The following is an 18,306-nucleotide window of genomic DNA, read 5'->3' as shown; positions in this document are numbered from 1 at the left end:
GACAAACTAGGCTAAATGATCAATTCTTTGAATTATCTAATGAGATGAAATAACTCACAAATGAGAAAAAACAACATTAGAACAGCATTAGCATCAGAAACGTATTGACAAAACAATTCCCCTAAGGAAAGATGAAGGTAGCCTAAATCATTCATTAAAAGCAACATAGAAAAACACTGGCAAAAGACTTGGGATAGCCTACAGATAAAGGTAGAGAATACCACAATAACATATTCTAAAATCAATTAAAGTTAGAACACTTATAAGAACACTTTTACATGAAACTGGTCGCCATGATTTGACACGCCCCAATGTAGGTGGCAGTATGCATCTTTTACGATGGTCCGTAACCCGCCAGGAAACTACAGAAGAAGAACACATCACCATCCAGCAGCAGGACTGTAATCGCGTTTGACAGTTGCGAACTTCAAGAGCGTCAGACTTTGTGTTTTGCCCGGTAAGATTTGGCTTTATTTGGCCGGGCTTATATGTTGTTCCTGGAAGCGCGACAAACTCTATATTCGACGCGTGTCTACAGTGTAGACCGCGTCATTGAATATAATGGGAGTGTTTGTCCCGTGGCTCGCAGTTAGGTTTCCTAATTTTTAATGTGTGACGGGCCATTCTGTGTCCATTAATTTAGGAGAAGTATATATATATATATTATATATTATATATTATATATATATATATATATAACTTTTATTCCAGAATACAGCTGAAATTGTCAGTGTTTTGCCTAAATTCTAACCCATGATCACCACAAACAAGCACCAAACCCATGGCAGGACTGAGAATATAAAAGATCAGATTCAGGAAGTAGCCTACCCTAAACAGGTTTATTTTGGGCTTTAGCCTACATAATGTAGATGTGTTTATCAAACATTTCCAAATAAGTGCATACAGTATACATACAGTGTAAAGGCTATATTTTTAAATGCTATATTACAGATATCACTCTTTAATTCTTTAGCACTCACGTACCTTGGTACTGTTGCCTACCATGTTCATGTGTTATGGTATTCACTACCTCAAAGCACTGCAGGGCCTTGAGGGGCAATACTTTATATTCTTGATGTTGCTCTGTTCAGAATGGAAAATACTTGTATTTTATGGAATATCAGTTTAAATTATTATTTTTTAAACACTTATAGGCTACATTTAAATGTAAGAATTTCACATAAAAGATTATGCATACATTTATAAATTATAATGATTGGTAAAAGATGTCCTTGAAAAATCAGTTTAAAGTGGCAAGTATTGCCCCGTAATGGAACATTTTATGTCTGTCATTAATCAGAATGTGGTTCTAAATTTTTCACTGTGCTCCCAATTTTTTAAATCAGGAGCATAAGTGCTTCTAAAATAAAACATAGATGTAGAGCCTTGCTCCAAAGATAAAAAAAATACCTGTGAACCCACTCTGTAACTGTGTGATTACTTAATTTATAGCCTACAGTTTTAATTAGTTGTCAACCGATATATCACCAAGGCCGATATTATCTGACAACATTTTGTATTTTATAATTATTGGCATTGGCAGATGAGTTTTTCTGTTTGGCCCATTAGCAGAAGACTTTTATTTTTACAGCGTTACAGAGAACCCAGCGCGTGAGGGCATATGCACAGCATCGCCTTTTCTCCATCTTCATTAGTTTAATTTCTTTGTGTAACAGTTCTGTCTAATAATTGAAAGTAAAATGCAGTAATACTTTTCCATATTATCGGCATTTAGCAAATACACATTTTTAATAAGTCTTTGAATATTTAATGATAAACTGATAACATGTACTCTGTGTGTGATGGTCTGTCCATGCAAAGGATTATTTTATTAAATATTATATAAAATAAATAAATAATTTAATTGCTGAAATTATGCATGTGTTATTTATTATCTTTAATATTAAATATTGCAATATCATATAGGCCTATATCAGCTTTGTACTGTATCTGCCATGGGCCAGACGTCCACACTGCTAGATATTGGCATTGGCTATCCAAAAAAAAATCCATATCGGTTGACCTCTAATTTTATTTATAAAAGTAATATTTTAAATAATTGAACATTTATACTTACATTTACACTAAAGGCCCTGATATACTCACGGCTAAGTTCTTATTCGTTTTTCGCTTGGGGGGTAAAAAGAAGTTTATGACCACATATTAACATATTCATCTAAACGCCACTCTCAGCACTGTTAGAGAACATCCCGACGCCGCCCTCAATGCAGAGCGAATATCAGTCCTTACACACCTTAGGTACCTTCTTAAAAGGCCTTGGTAGTTGTCATAATTCTTCTAAAAACACTTTTTTCCTGCCCAATACAAACTGATGCCTCCAAAAACATTTCTAATCTGTAGATATTTCCAAAATGATCCCAGCCTTATAATTGAAAATAAAAGAAAAAGCCCATCACTACTAAATAAGTCCTTTAGAATATGTATTCCACTTCTATACCATTGTCCCCAAAACAGATGTTTTGTCTCCTCTAGAGTTGCACAGTTATTATTATTATTATTAAAATTTTGGCCAAATTGTGCCGCCCTACAAACAAGTACAGCAAACCTGAAATGTTGTTATTTAAAAAAAAATGTTTTATTACATTTTAACTCACAATCTGAACTTTTATCAGAAAAAGACAATTAAATTGGTTTCCCCCCAAATTGTGCAGCCCCATGTATTGTATCACAAATCATATTGTATTGTGGCATTTCATGGGGACTTGACATCATGTCTTTAAGCCACAACGTCTCTTCAGTTTCAAAGAGATTATATCACTTTTTCAAGCCTGAATGTGATCGCTGGCTAAGTAGCTTTATTTATTTATTTATTTAGTTTTTTTAGATTTTATTTTTGGCATTTTTGGCATTTTATTTTAGATCAGTGGTTCTCAACTGGTTTGGCCATGGGACCCACATTTTCCCATGGTCATTAGGTCACGACCCAGATTTTTAGAAATTTGAACCGAGCAAATTTAGTTTCTCAAAAATGGTTGACACTTGACACACACAAGTACCGTCCCACTTAACGTACACATAAAGAATATTACTAACATTGATGAAAAAGACTGTATAAAGTATGGCTATTACATAGCAGTCCCAAACTAGTTTTTGTTAATACAATAAAGTTAGTAAGTTGGAATGAGCCACCACAGTCATCAAAAATATAGAAAATAACACAAAATGAAAATAAAGTGGTATTTTGGGTTGAGGTTACGGATACTACATTTACCATGGTAAATACACAATACTAACATGAACTATTAATTAAAAATATAGACACTGTTCCTGATGAGTAGAATGAACGTCATAAATGCATGCAAGTCCTTCCCAGCTAATTTATTGGTACTTTTTGGTAATTCCATGACTTACTAACTGTCAACATAAGTACGATGCTGTATGCCCGTAATTTCATTAGCTTTTAATATATAGTGAAGTGATATACAGCTTGCGCCAATTGAAGAATGCACACCGTGGCATGAACTCAGTGTAGTGTCTGACAGGACAGGAAAGTTTTTTTTTTCTGAGGTGTGAGAGACTTTTTATTTCATAACAAGTTACAAAAATAACATTAGAATAACGATCCTGATATATTGTATAGCCTGGCAGCATCTCATCTGGCAGCAGGTACTGAATCAGGACAACTTGTTTTTCTCAGGCACTCTACATAAATTGCGTCTGACAGAAGAGTCAACAGCTTTCACACTTTCAAAATAAAAGTCTTGCATCAGTAAAACATTTGATAATTTTTGTAGCGAGAATTTTTGTTGTAATTTTTCATTTGAGAAACACTGATTTAGATAGTATATCTAGGAGTGGGAGAGAGAGTGAGGCAGGATTGGGAAAAGAATTCGGGTCGGCCAAAGTGCAACCGCGCAACACGTTAGAACAGTGCCCACGAGGCCTTCAGCTCCAACACTAGGGCTGCACGATGTATAGTTTTAGCATTGATATTGCATTGTGTGCATCCACGATAGTCACATCGCAGGATGTGCAATGCCAAGTATAGTGATCGTAGTTGATCGGTTCCGGTTCGGAACACGTGATTCGCGGATTAATTGCAAAGTTTAATCATCATAGAGTGAAAGTTTATCATTTGCACGCAAAAGTCAAAGTCAGAATGCCGTCTCGGCGAGTATCCTTGTAAACACAGCCGGTTATGTGTTGTAAACAAGAAAATGCATATCATGATTATATTGGGTCCGTGCATTTGTCTTAAAGTGACAGCAGCCCATTAAAACCGCAGTTGTTTGTGTCACCAATTTTAATCAAACAACAAAAGAGAAAGAGAAAATCACTTTTGTAGTTTTAACAAAGATAAATTGTATTAATTAATTATATTTAATATATACAGTGAAGACTATGCAGTGTTATTTTACATTTGATTATTCAATATCTGTACCTGAGTACAGTTAGATTTACCTGAAAAACATAAAGCATGCTTATTTAATTTGTATCTTTGTTCTGTTGTATTTATATATACTTGTAATTTGTTTATGATTTAGATAATAAATAATAAAGATGCACTCTTTTTTTTTAAATTGTATTTTCTCTCCAAGCTAGTTGACTCCGAGTCAAGTATTCTGATACAGAGATAAATGAGTCTGAGTGCTTAAGATGCATTAGACAGATTGCATACTCAACAGTATTGTGGACTTTACAAAAATGTTTAGTTAACAAAACCACATCAAATGTGCCATTTTTGGCAGTGCAATCCTAATGAAAAGGAGTGGATTTGCAGTTTAAGCTTGAGTTTGTAAAAGCCCTGATTTTTTTTCTGTCTTTCTGTAGTCAGTGTTCTTGGCTGTGATGTCTGCTAAGGCCATTTCTGAGCAGACGGGAAAAGAGTTCCTGTATAAATACATCTGCACCACGGCAGCTGTGCAAAATCGTTTCCGCTGCGCCACCTTCACTGCAGACACCGTCTGGGACCGCCTTGCACAAGACCACCCATGGCTGCTAACAGAAGTGAGTATATGTCTTGGTTTTCGGTTCCGTAATATTGTATCGTTTTCAGTGTAATATATTTGTATGTCCCTCTGTGCAGAGGCTGGTTGTGAAACCAGATCAGCTGATCAAACGCAGGGGGAAGCTGGGATTGGTGGCAGTTGACCTGAACCTCGAGGGTGTCCAGGAATGGCTGAAATCACATATGATGACAGAAATCACAGTAGGCCTTTTAAAATGTTTGTATTTGTATCTAATTGGAGGAACTGCTTTTCACTCAAGTTTATTATTGTTGTAATTTCACTATACCTATTACTAGGGCTGTGTGTCACCAAGAATCTGGTGATACGATATGTATCACGATACAGGGGTTACTACTATACAACGTATTGAGATTTATTGCAATTGCAAGAAAGGCGATTGATTGTGATATTTCTTCTAGAAGATCTAATAAAAAAAACTGTCATAAAGAATACACCACCATACATAAAACCTGAGCAAAAAACTATGCATTTGCATTTAAATCACAAATTTTTGTGCAATCTATATATATCATCTATCTATATATCTATAGATCTATATCTATCTATGTATCTATCTATCTATCTATCTATCTATACACTGAGCTGAAGTAAATATCGAATACAGTGTTTTTGAGAAACGATACAGCATCTCCAAACATAATATCGTGATATTCACGTGCATTCTGACACCCCTACTTATTACACTAAACTATATCTACAAAATACAGAATACTTTTTCTGGGTGACATTTATATATTTTTAATCCATGCCGCATTTTAAGGTAGGCTACTGAGGGGGTCGCACACGGACGAGAATCGCAGCGCCGCGTCTACAACTCGAGGTATCGAACACTGGACGCGCACTTTCTCAGTTTATGTCCAGCAATATTGTTATGTTTAAGGACATTACGAAATTAAGATAATGTCTGTACTGTTATGATTGCAATTAAATTTACAATTACAATTAAATACAATCGTTTCTGAGTCCGCAGTCTGAACACTTTACCTCAGGACGTAGGCTACATTAACTGAATTAATTGAGAATCTCACCTGAAAATCCGATCATTTTCATCCACGCAGCTGATTTTTGTAAATGAATATAAAACTAAATGTATCTTGCAGCACAGGGTGAAGTAGGCTACATTAACGACTTTGAGACAAATATAATGTAGTAAATTTAATATAAAACTGTAAATGGCGCTCTGTGGTGCAACAGGATTTTGAACAGCGTCTTGAGCCATAGCTGGCGCTGCGGAGAGACGCCGCCGGTGTGCGCACACTCAGAAAATAATGTGTTCGAATTTTAAAGACGTGCCACTGCGCTTCTCGTCCGGTGTGCGACCCCCTTAAGCCGAAGGCGCATGTGGAGAAATGTTGTTGAATGTGGAATCAGGTGTTGAATGTGGAGAAATGTTATCAAATAGGCGCTAAAACCATCAAAGCTGCCGAGACATTTGAACAAAACTGGGCTGTGTTGGGAAGCCAACATAATATTGTTTTAAACAGTCATGTTCATATCGCTAACTGTATTTGATAAATTACCCTTACAGTAGGCTATGTAAATTGGGGTGAATGAATTTTGTTGAACATTTCGTTAGGGGTGTAAATATTAATCGATTCGTATCGATGCATCGATTATACAGCCGACGATTCGATGCATCGATGCGTCCGCGAGAGTATCGGTTAATGTGTTTATTTTGCCGCCTGTCTATTTTCAGCATCTGCTCCGACATATGCGTACAACCTACTAAGCTGCGGGTGGCGCTAACCTCATTATTGTCTTCTTCACACCGCTTCACACGCGTTACTGACGTTTCACAGTCTATCTATGTTCACACACATTGTTGAGTCTGACATGGATCCGTCAGAGCCAGCTGGCAATGACATTGAAATGTTACACACTCCAGTCTGCGTCAAGTCATGGGTGTGGATGTATTTTGGCTTCAGGAAAACAGATGGAGCGTTTGTCTGATTGCGCCCGTTTCACACATACTCCGTTTGCAGTGCGTATGCGGTGCGTATTTTTTTCAGTACCCATGTTAACAGGTCAGAGCTTTCACACTGCACGCGGTTGCGGTCCGTTTATCCGTTCCAGTTGCGGTGCAGAGATCGTTTCCGCACCGAGTCTATTTGTGCTGTGCTGCACGCGCTGAATTAAAGTGACAGCGCATGTTTCGTGGTCAAAATGAACACAGATTGACATGAAAATGTAGTAATTTCACCATAAATGCGTTTAATTAAATAAATTGTAGTAATCTCACCATAAATGTATTTCATTTAATTCTACTATTTTTCACAGTCATCTTTTTTACTTTAAGACCGGGTTAAAGCAAGGAAAAGTACAATTTACCTCAACAAGGCGACATAATGAACAACACTCGTCTCATTCGTGGAGGTGGAAAAACAATTTCTTTGTGACATGCAATTGTATTTTGTATTCTCAATAAAAGGCAAATTATTTATTATTTTTGTTGATTTATTTGAAACTTAATAGATATCATGTAAAAATCTAGTATTGAATCGAATCGTATCGTATCGCAGGGAATTCTGAAGTATCGAAAATAATCGAATCGTTGGCTTAAGAAATCGGTATCGTATCGAATCGTCATGTAGGCTCCGATTTACACCCCTACATTTCGTATCTATACCACGAATGTTATTTCTTGTGCCATTTATACGGCAAAAATAGTTTTTGCATGCATATGATACGCAGTTTTCGCGTGCATATGATATGCACTGTATGGCGTGTAATACGCACGCACTACCCACCCCTCATCCAAACCAAGGGTTTTCAGTGCGTAGCATATGCACGCAAAAAAACACATTTTTGCCGTATAAATGGCACGAGAAATAACATTCGTGGTATAGAGATCATGTTGCAGCGAATAGAGAGAATCCCCTCTTGTGTGTCTGTCTGACCTGTTGTTACAGGTATGTTAGCCTGTTATTGTTACAGGAATGGTTACTGAGTAAATTTGCAAAGTCTTTTTGATACAAGGACAGTTTTCATCTATATAGCTGACTTGACCTAGTCTGCTACAGTGGCATAACAGATTAACAGCAGAGTATATCTTTGTACTTTTAGAATTTTCTGTTATTCTGTGTTCATACTATCATATGTGTGTGGAAAGGTGGTCCTCGGAATGTTTTTAAACACTCATTGGTGGGCCACGAGTTGCAAAAGGTTGAGAACCCCTGCTTTAGAGGACGCACCAAAAGGCATTCGGTCACAGAGCAAAGACTATCCCACTGGATAGTGGACGCGATTGCCCTAGCTTATGCTTCGATGGTCCTTCAGTGCTCCATCGGAGTAAAGGCCCTCTTGGTTCAGCTTGGTTGGGCTTGGTTCAGCGGAGTGTCCATTGTTTAAATGGGCTTTGACCTCTATGCAACCTCAACCCACTAGAACCCTTCCTTGTGGCTCCGATATAATGGTCAGAGTCTTTTAGTCTCGGGCCTCGTACTACCTTAGCCTTGTTTCCCCTTAGGGCCCTTATTCTCAAATGTCTTAGGCCAAGGCCACAGAATGATTGTCGTTCCGCTGTCATAGCACAGCGCGATTGGACTGAGTTCCCAAGTGATCTATATCGATTGGGAAAGTACTCGGTTACTAATGTAACCTCGGTTCCCTAGGATAACGGTAGCGAGTATTGCGTAGCTGGCAGTGCTGTTATGCTGCATGACTCTGCGTTTGTCGCTTCTTTCGAATTGATCTAAGATCCTACAGCGGAATGCCCGCTTCTATGGAGGAGTAGCCCCGCCCATTTCAGAGGCCTTTAGTGCCATAGGTTTGTGCAGCTCTGCTGTGCAGCTATTGATTCGTGCAATTCCGTGGCACAACCATTGGCTCGTGCAGTTTCACTGCGTGATTCAATAAGGCTTCAGTAATCGAAGAAAAAGGAGTTTTCCCATTGCTTCTAGCGACGCAATACTCATTCCCGTTATCTCAGGGATCCGAGGTTACGTTAGTAACCAAGTACGTTTACAGTAGGGGTGTAACGGTTCTCGGTAAAAAAATCTAACCATATCGTTCTCCACCCACGGTTCGGGACTCACTTGCACCGTGGTTGATCTCAAATCTGATGACACATCTATAATATGGTTTGTTGAAAATAACAATGTGTAAAACAGTCAGTTCCTCTAATGTATGTTTCTGTCGATTGATGCACATGCTGGCTCCTCAATAATACATTACAACAGCTATAATCAAAAAACGTGGACAGTCACTCTTTGTAAACTTTGTTCAATCCGAGTGCTGTTTGCTCGAACATGACCAGTCATTTATGCAGTCATCACCCGGGTGTTGAGAACACACAAGTGCAGGCGAGACCTAAATTGCACACGTTGCTATCTGTGTTTAAACTAAACTCATTTAAACCTTGCCAATTTAAACATTCAAGAGCAAGACACATAAGAGAACTTGTGCATGCTGTGAGAAGATTTGTGTGTGTGTGTGTGTGTGTGTGTGTGTGTGTGTGCAGTCATCCAAAGAGCGCACACGTCTCAAACAGCGCGCAAATATTGAGTTCTCTTTCAAGTCTTGCGCTTGAATGGACAAATTCACACAAAAAATGTCAACATGTCCGTCTTGATGAGTATCCTAGCAGACATAGTCTGTTATGCCTTAAGTGAACTTATACAGTCGAGAAAGACAACGGATAAGTAACAGTATCAGTATTTGGTATCCGTGCATTATGTCTTAAAGGGACAGCAGCCTAATATTTCTGCTCTCTGTGTTTTTTAATGTTAATATAACAACAAAAGACAAGGAAATCACTCACTGCTCTTGATTGAGTAGCTTTTGTAACTTTAATAAGGATTCATCTTTAATTTATACAGTCAATTGTGCAATGTTATTTTACATTTGATTACTTTATTTAATTTCTGTTCCTGAAAACTAATGTAAGACCTACCTGAAAAACCTGAAAAGCACTGTTTATTTTATTAGTATCTTTGCTATTGTATTTATTTGTGCTGTTGCTTGCAGTTAGATTACTTGTTTGTATTTTCTTTATTTTTATTTGAAAGTAGTCCTTTTTTCCCTGAACATAACACATACCGATTACCGAACCATACCGAAACTGTGAACCTAAAACTGTGATACAAACTGAACCCTGAGCAATTTGAACCGTTTCACCCCTAATTTACAGGTTTCATAGAAAGAGAATGATGTGCGCAAATCAGTCGCTGTAGGGATATTTTAATGGTGGCAGACCAAGTAGCTCAACACAAGAGGCAACGCAAACGCAAAGAGATTGTAAGAAAAAATGAAGTGGACGTCGAAGATCTCAAAAATGAAGTGTATTACAGCATAGCAGTGGAAAGGTACACAAAGCACCTTGGATTCAGCGGAGTCAAACAGAATGAATCTCATCCTCTCAGCTCAAACATTTATCCTCTATTTCGTTTGTCTTCCCCCTCTACATGTAAATTAAGCACATCGTCTTTCCCTTCAACATGTAAATGAAGCTCTGTTTTAAATGTAAATGAAATCAGAACAGCAAAAGGTTTAGGTGATAAAATCTATCTGAAGTGATCACATCTTTGATCTTCTGTTAAAACAGAACGGTCAAATGTTTAAGGTGACAAGCTATTTGAAGTCCCTGTAATCAATCCCTGTTGGTTGCCCTCTGTGATACTATTTACATATTACTGAGATTGGATGTAATTGTCTCTATATGATAATTAAGCTCTTTTAAGTGAAGGAACATTTTGATATATATATATATTGGAGTGGAAGTTGTTGGGAACAGACCATAATTTCTTATAGATGAAATAAAACGTCATTATGTTTTAAAGGAGAGCGACTTGATTAAATGATGGAAATAATGGATGATGAACGGTAACAAAACTCTGAGACATTTACAATTACACACCCACCACAGGTGTAGAGTGCACTGTGCAGACTCAAAATACCTCTTTTACATACCTCAGTTTAAATAGATTTTGTGGGTGGGGGATGGTGTGTTTGGGTTCAAGAATGTTTTGATAACTATAAAAGAATTTTCACTTTAAAAAAAAAATATATATTTAGCTTATACATCTCAGTTTAAATGGTTCAGTTTGTTTTATATTATAAATATATATATTTTAAATATTTGTTAAATGGCATCTTTTTACTATGCACTGTGAATGAAGGCCAGGATCACTGATACCAATACTGATGTCTCTATTGCATGGATTTTCTTTCTCAATTTTAGCCATTAATAATAGCCATTCACATCACAGTATAATTGAAAGCTATTGATTTTAACATTTTAATAGGCTCTTTAAATAAATTCTTTATTAAAAGTCACTGGATTATACAATAATAAAGAATAATAAAGACTTTGTTTGAACATTTTATTACCTGGATGTTTTAGACGTCATGAATCTACATAGACAATTGGCTTAAAAAAAATGTGACAACATTAAACTTAAGTGAACGTAAAGGTGCAGTAGGACATCTGCGAAAATGCTAACTTTAGCCTGATAGCACTAAAAGCGTACGTCCCACCCTCCCTGCAAATCGCCGCCCAAAGCCACGCTTCCTGAAAGCATGAACACACACAGCCCAGAAGACCGGAGACAGCGTTACTGCAATACATCATGTGTCATTCACCATTGAGAAAACTTTATAGTACAGTTAGTAACAGTACTACATAAACAAATTCTTAAAAACGGAATTAGATGCAGCAAGTTTTCGGTTTGTTTAGCTAGCAAAACTTGTCAGGGTGTAATAATATTTCTTGCATGCCAGGGGTTCCACGATAAGAGTCTGGTTGTTGTTGCTGTTTACCTGCTTTTCTCGCTCTGTCTGCACAGCGTTCTTGAAACACGCTGATGACTTAATAATAATAATTCATTACATTTATATAGCGCTTTTCTCAGCACTCAAAGCGCTTTACATAGAAGGGGGGATCTCCTCAACCACCACCAATGTGCAGCATCCACTTGGATGATGCGACGGCAGCCATATTGCGCCAGAACGCTCACCACACACCAGCTTACTGGTGGAGAGGAGACAGTGATGAAGCCAATCAGTATATGAGGATGATTAGGAGGCCATGATGGACAGAGGCCAAGGGGCAAATTTGGCCAGGATGCCGGGGTTACACCCCTACTCTTTCGAAAGACATCCTGGGATTTTTAATGACCACAGAGAGTCAGGACCTCGGTTTTACGTCTCATCCGAAGGACTTATTATGTCTGCGTGAACAACCTGCACAGTGGTATGCAAACAAACATTGACCGACAGGGAACGCATGCTATAGGACCGTTCGGACCGAACGCAACGATTAAACAAACATTCTATGGTCCTATGCCTTCCACAGAAGACATATGTTTATAAAAATACATTTAGACCGCTTAACAGAGTGATTGTTATCAGGATATGAGGAGACTTTCAACCAGCACAACAAAAAAAAATTCTGCAGATAATCACCTACGGCACCTTTAAAGCAATCTTCACATAAATGTCACATTTAGCTGTGTCTTTAATATATCAGGGTTCAGCACTAAGGTTTTTTTCCAGACGGTACAGAGATTTTTTTTACCTGCCCTGTTAAAATGCAAAAAAAATGTTTACGTTGTTTTTGACCCATGCAACCTTGTAAACAGTGCTTTAAGATTTTCAGGTAGGTCTAACTAGTAGGAACAGAAATTGAATAAAGTTATCAAACACTTCACAGTCTTCATTGCATAAATGATAAATTAAATATAGATGAATCCTTATTAAAGCTACAAACGTTATTCAGTCAAGAGCAGTGAGTGATTTTCTCTTTGCTTCCGAAGCTCCTCCGTGAGAGATACGAGAACGGTGCTGCGTGCATGTGGCGCTCATCATCAATCATGCGACCGGCCTCGCGCCGTTCTCTCACGGCTCTCGGCCCGCCCTGCTTTCCACAATAATTCTAAGGGCTTGGTGCATTTCTATTTAGGTGGTTTTAAATTTAGCTTCATTAAACCTGCACAAAATCAATAATCATGAAGTTTAAAGAGTACATAAATAATTTGATATTTGATCGAAAGTGTGTTTTTTCCCTGTTCCTCAGGTTGGGAAGGCGAAAGGGATTTTGAAGAACTTCCTCATTGAGCCGTTTGTGCCTCACTATAAGGTATTTTGTAAATTCAGTGTAATTTTATCTTTATCAATATCTTGTTTTTTTACATAAATGATGATGATAAAGTCAAATGTTTCAGCTCATTCATCTATATTTATTACAGGTTTTTTTCTTCTAGCTAACTAACAAGCAATTAGCTGTCAGCAACATGTCAACTCTTTCCTGAGGGAAATTGATGTCAGGTTGCTATTAATGCATTTCTATGGTTGAAATTCTGATTGGGTGATTACATGGGAGATGATGCATTTCAGTTAGGTGTACTGTATCTTTCAGCATATCTTCTGATGTTCATTCTTCATGTGCTGTAACTAGTAGTAAAGAAGACAAGATGACCGGTTCACACGCACTATGCTGCCACTTGAACTGAGGGACTGCAGCAATATGGCTCACCACATTAAAGAGTGTCAAAATGACATTTATTATTTTAATTTTGAATAATGAAATGAACTATTTCAAAGTTGAGACTCAAAAATAGCATAAATCACAATATAGGCATTGGTTCAGACCAAATGTTTTATTTAAATTTTACTGCAGTGTCTCAGAATGTGAAGCATAGTCGGACAAGACTGTACTAGAACTACTATCATGGAAAGCTGAATTAAACAACCCAGGTATTAGTTAGATCATGCCAGAATGTTAGATCGGATGGATCTCCACATCAGAAATATTGAATATATTAGATATGACCCCAGATGCCGAATCCCTGCCAGAAGACATACGTCTTCTATCAGCCTGAGAGTTTGGCTGAGAAAGCCAGGGAAGAGCAGAAGCAGGAGATGAAGTGATGATGAGTTTATTGAATAATCTTAGTTGCGTATGTTTGAATGCTCACTCAGACTTCGTCTGAATGTCTCAATGCTCAGACTTCATCTGGATGTTTCGATGCTCAATGCTCAGACTTCGTCTGATCAGTACAAATCCAACAAGTGTTATTATACCACAGCAAAAACAATGAAATAACTGCTGCTTTACAACATCGTCATGTGATGTTAAAAACCTTGAAATGGAGATATTCTCTTATCTCGAACTCAAGAAAAACATCTCTTCAAATCACACAATCATAAGATTAAACAACAACAGCAAGGAAATAAATAAAATAATATTATAAAATATAAAAACAAAATGAATGAATAATAATAATAAAAAAATTATGAATAAATGATATAAATCAAATAATAATATGAATATGAATAAATTACTAAAAGATAAATAAAATAACTACATAAATGACTGATTATAAATGATCATAAAATTAAATCATAAAAAATAATAAATAATAAAATAAAACACAAAACAGATGAGGTTGCTCTTTTAAAGTAACACACAGGTTGCTATTGCGAATCCTTTAATCCTTCACAAGTGAGGTAAATTATCTGATTAATTGATTATATATCAGTCACCAAAACAGATCTGACTCTAATTTGTGGTTCTGTCATATAGTTGTATACCTTAAACCTACAGCCAGTCTAACTCTGGCTGTGCATATTTGTTACAACCCAAAGAAGGAGACAGTTACAATTATAACACATAGTTCCAGCCAGATTTATATTGCGTGACCTCCTACATTGAGTCAGTGGCAGAAAGGTCTGATATTAACCATAGAATCAACAGAAACACTGAGACCTCTGACAAAACCTGAGGTGTCCAATCAGGGATCTTAACATTAATTAAAAACAAATGCAAATGTGCAATAGGGATTTTGCTATAATCGCAATATTCTAATACTGCAATACTGACAGGCCAACTGCAGAGCAATGCAAGAAACCGCGATTATCATGTTTTTTCTTTTTTTCATAAGGCTATGCCCTTCTTGTTTTACACTTAATGGATGTGTATTGAATGATTAATAATTTAGTTAAAGTCCAACTGAAATCAAAATTGACCCTATTTACTTTGTTAGCGCATATTACTAGTCTTGTGGTGAACAATTAATCCGTGCAAGTTAATACACAGAAAAAAATTCTTTGCCGTCGTAATCTTTAATTAAAGTCTGAAAAGTTACTTCCGGTCTGGAATGGCGTTCCTTCTCTGATGACGTAGGTTTGACGGCTTGGTTTGGGAAACGCTTAACCACTCCCCTCAAATCGTTAGTCTGTAATGAGCGAGAGATGGAGAGGAGGAGCGCTAGAGTAAACCCCTGCCCTCTGTTCAATGTTCCTTTTCACTGGGAAATACGTCATAACACTGGAGAAAAGTCGTTTGCAACTTCCGGTTCACGCGGACTTTAATAATGATAAAAAGAGTGAGGAATGTAATTTTTTTACTTAATTAACACTTTGGGCCCTATTTAAACGATCTGAAACGCAAGTATCAAGCGCAAAACGCAAGTAACTTTGTGGGCGGGTCTTGGGCGCTGTTGCTATTAAACCGGCGGAATAAATGACTCTTGCGCCCGATGCAAATCTAAAATGGGTTGGTCTGAAGTAGCTTCATTATTCATAGGTGTGGTTTGGGCATAACGTGAAATAAACCAATCAGAGCGACATCTCACATTCCCTTTAAGAGCAGACTTGCTTTTTCCATCGCGGATTGCTATTGTAATTGCGGATTTGCCAGGCAGGCGCGCCAGGAGCGGTTCACAGCCGAGGAGAGTAACGCTCTCGTCACGGCCGTAAAACACAGAGAAGTGACATTGGGGATGGGAGAAACCCACCCAAATTAGCTTCGGTTAAACAGGTGTATGATAATTTGGGTAAATATGTAAGCTTGATGTATGCTTTTATAATAAATTGTCTATATCTATCTATCTATCTATCTATCTATTGTAATAATGTATGATTTGCAAAAATGAAAACTGCTGTTTCTGTGTAGATGAGAGAATCAAAGTGTATGCGCGTTGTGCACACGCTACATTGATTATGGCCAAGCATGCGCCCTTAAAATAGCATCTGAATAACATGCGCAACGCACCACTGACTTTAAACTAGTTTTTTCCTGTCAGTGGCGGAATTATTTTCTAAACCTGCAAAATAGCATCAGGGAACGTTTGCGCCGGAACACGCCTCCTCTTTGCGCTGAACCGCCCCCGGGAACGCAAATGCATTTGCTAGTTTACCGACGTGTGTCTGTGGAGGGAAAAGTCCGCTGTGTGCGGGTGCAAAATAGGAATGATACATGCGTCGGTGTACAAAGTCAATTGCGCTGGGTGCAAGATAGGGCCCTTAAGTGTTCCAATGTGATTTTTACAGAGGCTCCGTAGATTTGCACTAAACAAACCTAAATAGACAGCGTGTGAGAGTTCGAGATCGACTGAGTCTTTATTTATGTAGCGCTTTTTACAGTTCAGATTGTTTCAAAGCAGCTTTAGGGCCCTATTTTAACGATTTAAGCGCATGGTCTAAAGCGCAGGGCGCAAGTGCACTTAGGGCGTATCTGAATCCACTTTTGCTAGTTTAATGATGGGGAAAATGGTCTAAAAGGGTTGTCCCTATTCTCTTAATGAGTAATGGGTGTGTTTTGGGCATAAAGTAAAATAAACCAACCAGAGTCTCATCTCCCATTCCATTTAAAAGCCAGTTGCACTTGCGCCATGGCGGTTGCTATTTACATGACGAAATTTGTAAGCTGAAATACTGAATGAGTCTCCAGAGCATAAACGGATCTGATCATGCGCGAGGTGAAGCGCGCAAGCAGACCATATACGGGACAAGCCGGATTCCACCATATCTTTATGTACACAATATTCATCTTTTACATTGTAATCCTTTTATTTTTAATATTTGGCTAGTTTGTGTGCTGCTGCGTGTCCCTGTGTGTGTAATAAGCAGAGTTTACGCGTGTTGTGGACCCGCCTATAGGCGCACATTACTAATGCGCTCTTTAAATAACAACCAAAAATACTGCGCCGGGTATTTTTTTCCTACAGTGGTTTAGGCTGCAGGACTGCCGAATGACTAAAGAAACGTTATCAGCAAGATGGTAGAAAACTGTACATTTCTTGTCTATTACCAGCCACTGCTACTTATACCAACGATGGAAATAAGTACAGTTACAATAGCTAAATATGTGGGAGAGCTTTGCTATAGTGTAACGGTATTGTATTGCAATAGGTAGCACTTCAAATTCAATACCAAATCAAAGTTGGCACATGATTTGTAATTGAAAAGGTTTAATGACAATATGGTTATGGTTACACTTAAAATAGTTACAAAATTATAAAAACTTATACCATTAATTGTACCCATTATATATGTAAAATTTTATCTGAGGGATATGAGAGAGAGAAAGAGGGTGAGAAAGTGTAGAGAGAAAGAGACCAAGAAAAGAGGAGGCAAGTGAATTTCTGTTTCCTTTAGTTCCTGTTTCCCCACTCTGTTTAGTTTAAATTTCATTGGTTACTGATTATGTCCTTGTTTGTTGCGTATTAGTTTCACGTATTAGTTACATATTAGTTTCACATATGTCTATTATATAGCATATAAGCCCTATATCTTTAAAAAAAGCAAAAAATAAATAAATTCAAAGGACATCGAAAATGTACACGAAATTACCCGATGTGTACCATTATCTTGTAAACACTGAGTGTATCTAACCAAGAGGCTATGAAAGCATATTATATCGGGGTGGGCAACTCTGGCCCTCAAGGTCAAGTCAAGTCACCTTTATTTATAGCGCTTTATACAATGCAGATTGTTTTAAAGCAGCTTCACAGTGATAAACAGGAAGATGATAATTCAGTGATGCAAACAGAATTCAATTCTGCAGCTCTAAAAAGACATTAGTAAACAATCAGTGTGTGAAGTTAATCAATTATGGAATGAGTTAAATTAATCTATAAAGCAGCTCTGGAGAAAACAGTGATGTCATCATCCAGCTCAGTTCAGTTCTTATCCAATAGTGTCAGTGCAGTCAACAATATTGCCAAATATTAAGTGTCCCAACTAAGCAAGCCAAAAGGCGACAGTGGCAAGGAACCCAAACTCCATCAGTTGCCAAATGGAGAAAAAAAACTTTGGGAGAAACTAGGCTCAGTCGGGAAGCCAGTCCTGCTGCACTCCACTGGTCCACTGCAGAATTTAGCTCTGGAGCTAAACTCTGCAGGACAGTGGAGTTGCCCACCTCTGGTTAAGATGCTTATTTTATCAGAAACGTTGGGAATATTTATTCGCTCCCATTATAATTAATGGTTGATTTAATTAATTGGTTGTCAAAACTGCAAGTGTGCAACTTTTGCAGCTTCATTTATTATAAATACTTTTAGAGCCTGTGAAAAGAAATATTCTGGCTTAACTAGCC

The 18,306-nt window shown here is 37.6% G+C and overlaps 1 protein-coding gene across 2 annotated transcripts in view; it reads left to right on the top strand.

Moving 5' to 3' along the window:
- Positions 1 to 355: 355 nt before the first annotated feature.
- aclyb (ATP citrate lyase b) overlaps positions 356 to 18,306 on the top strand; it is an 88,053-nt gene continuing 70,102 nt past the window's right edge. For both annotated transcript variants that reach the window (XM_084434784.1, XM_084434783.1), the window contains exons 1-4: positions 356 to 457; positions 4,792 to 4,968; positions 5,048 to 5,170; positions 13,003 to 13,065. In XM_084434784.1, coding sequence (XP_084290910.1) covers positions 4,810 to 4,968; positions 5,048 to 5,170; positions 13,003 to 13,065 — 345 coding nt within the window. In that variant the 5' untranslated portion in view covers positions 356 to 457; positions 4,792 to 4,809. The remainder of the gene's footprint in view (positions 458 to 4,791; positions 4,969 to 5,047; positions 5,171 to 13,002; positions 13,066 to 18,306) is intronic.

The sequence above is a fragment of the Rutilus rutilus genome (genome assembly GCF_951802725.1).
Source record: "Rutilus rutilus genome assembly, chromosome: 16".
NCBI classification, from domain to species: Eukaryota; Metazoa; Chordata; class Actinopteri; order Cypriniformes; family Leuciscidae; genus Rutilus; species Rutilus rutilus.
The sequence above is the reverse complement of the archived record's forward strand: the minus strand, read 5'-3'. Positions and strand labels throughout refer to the sequence as shown.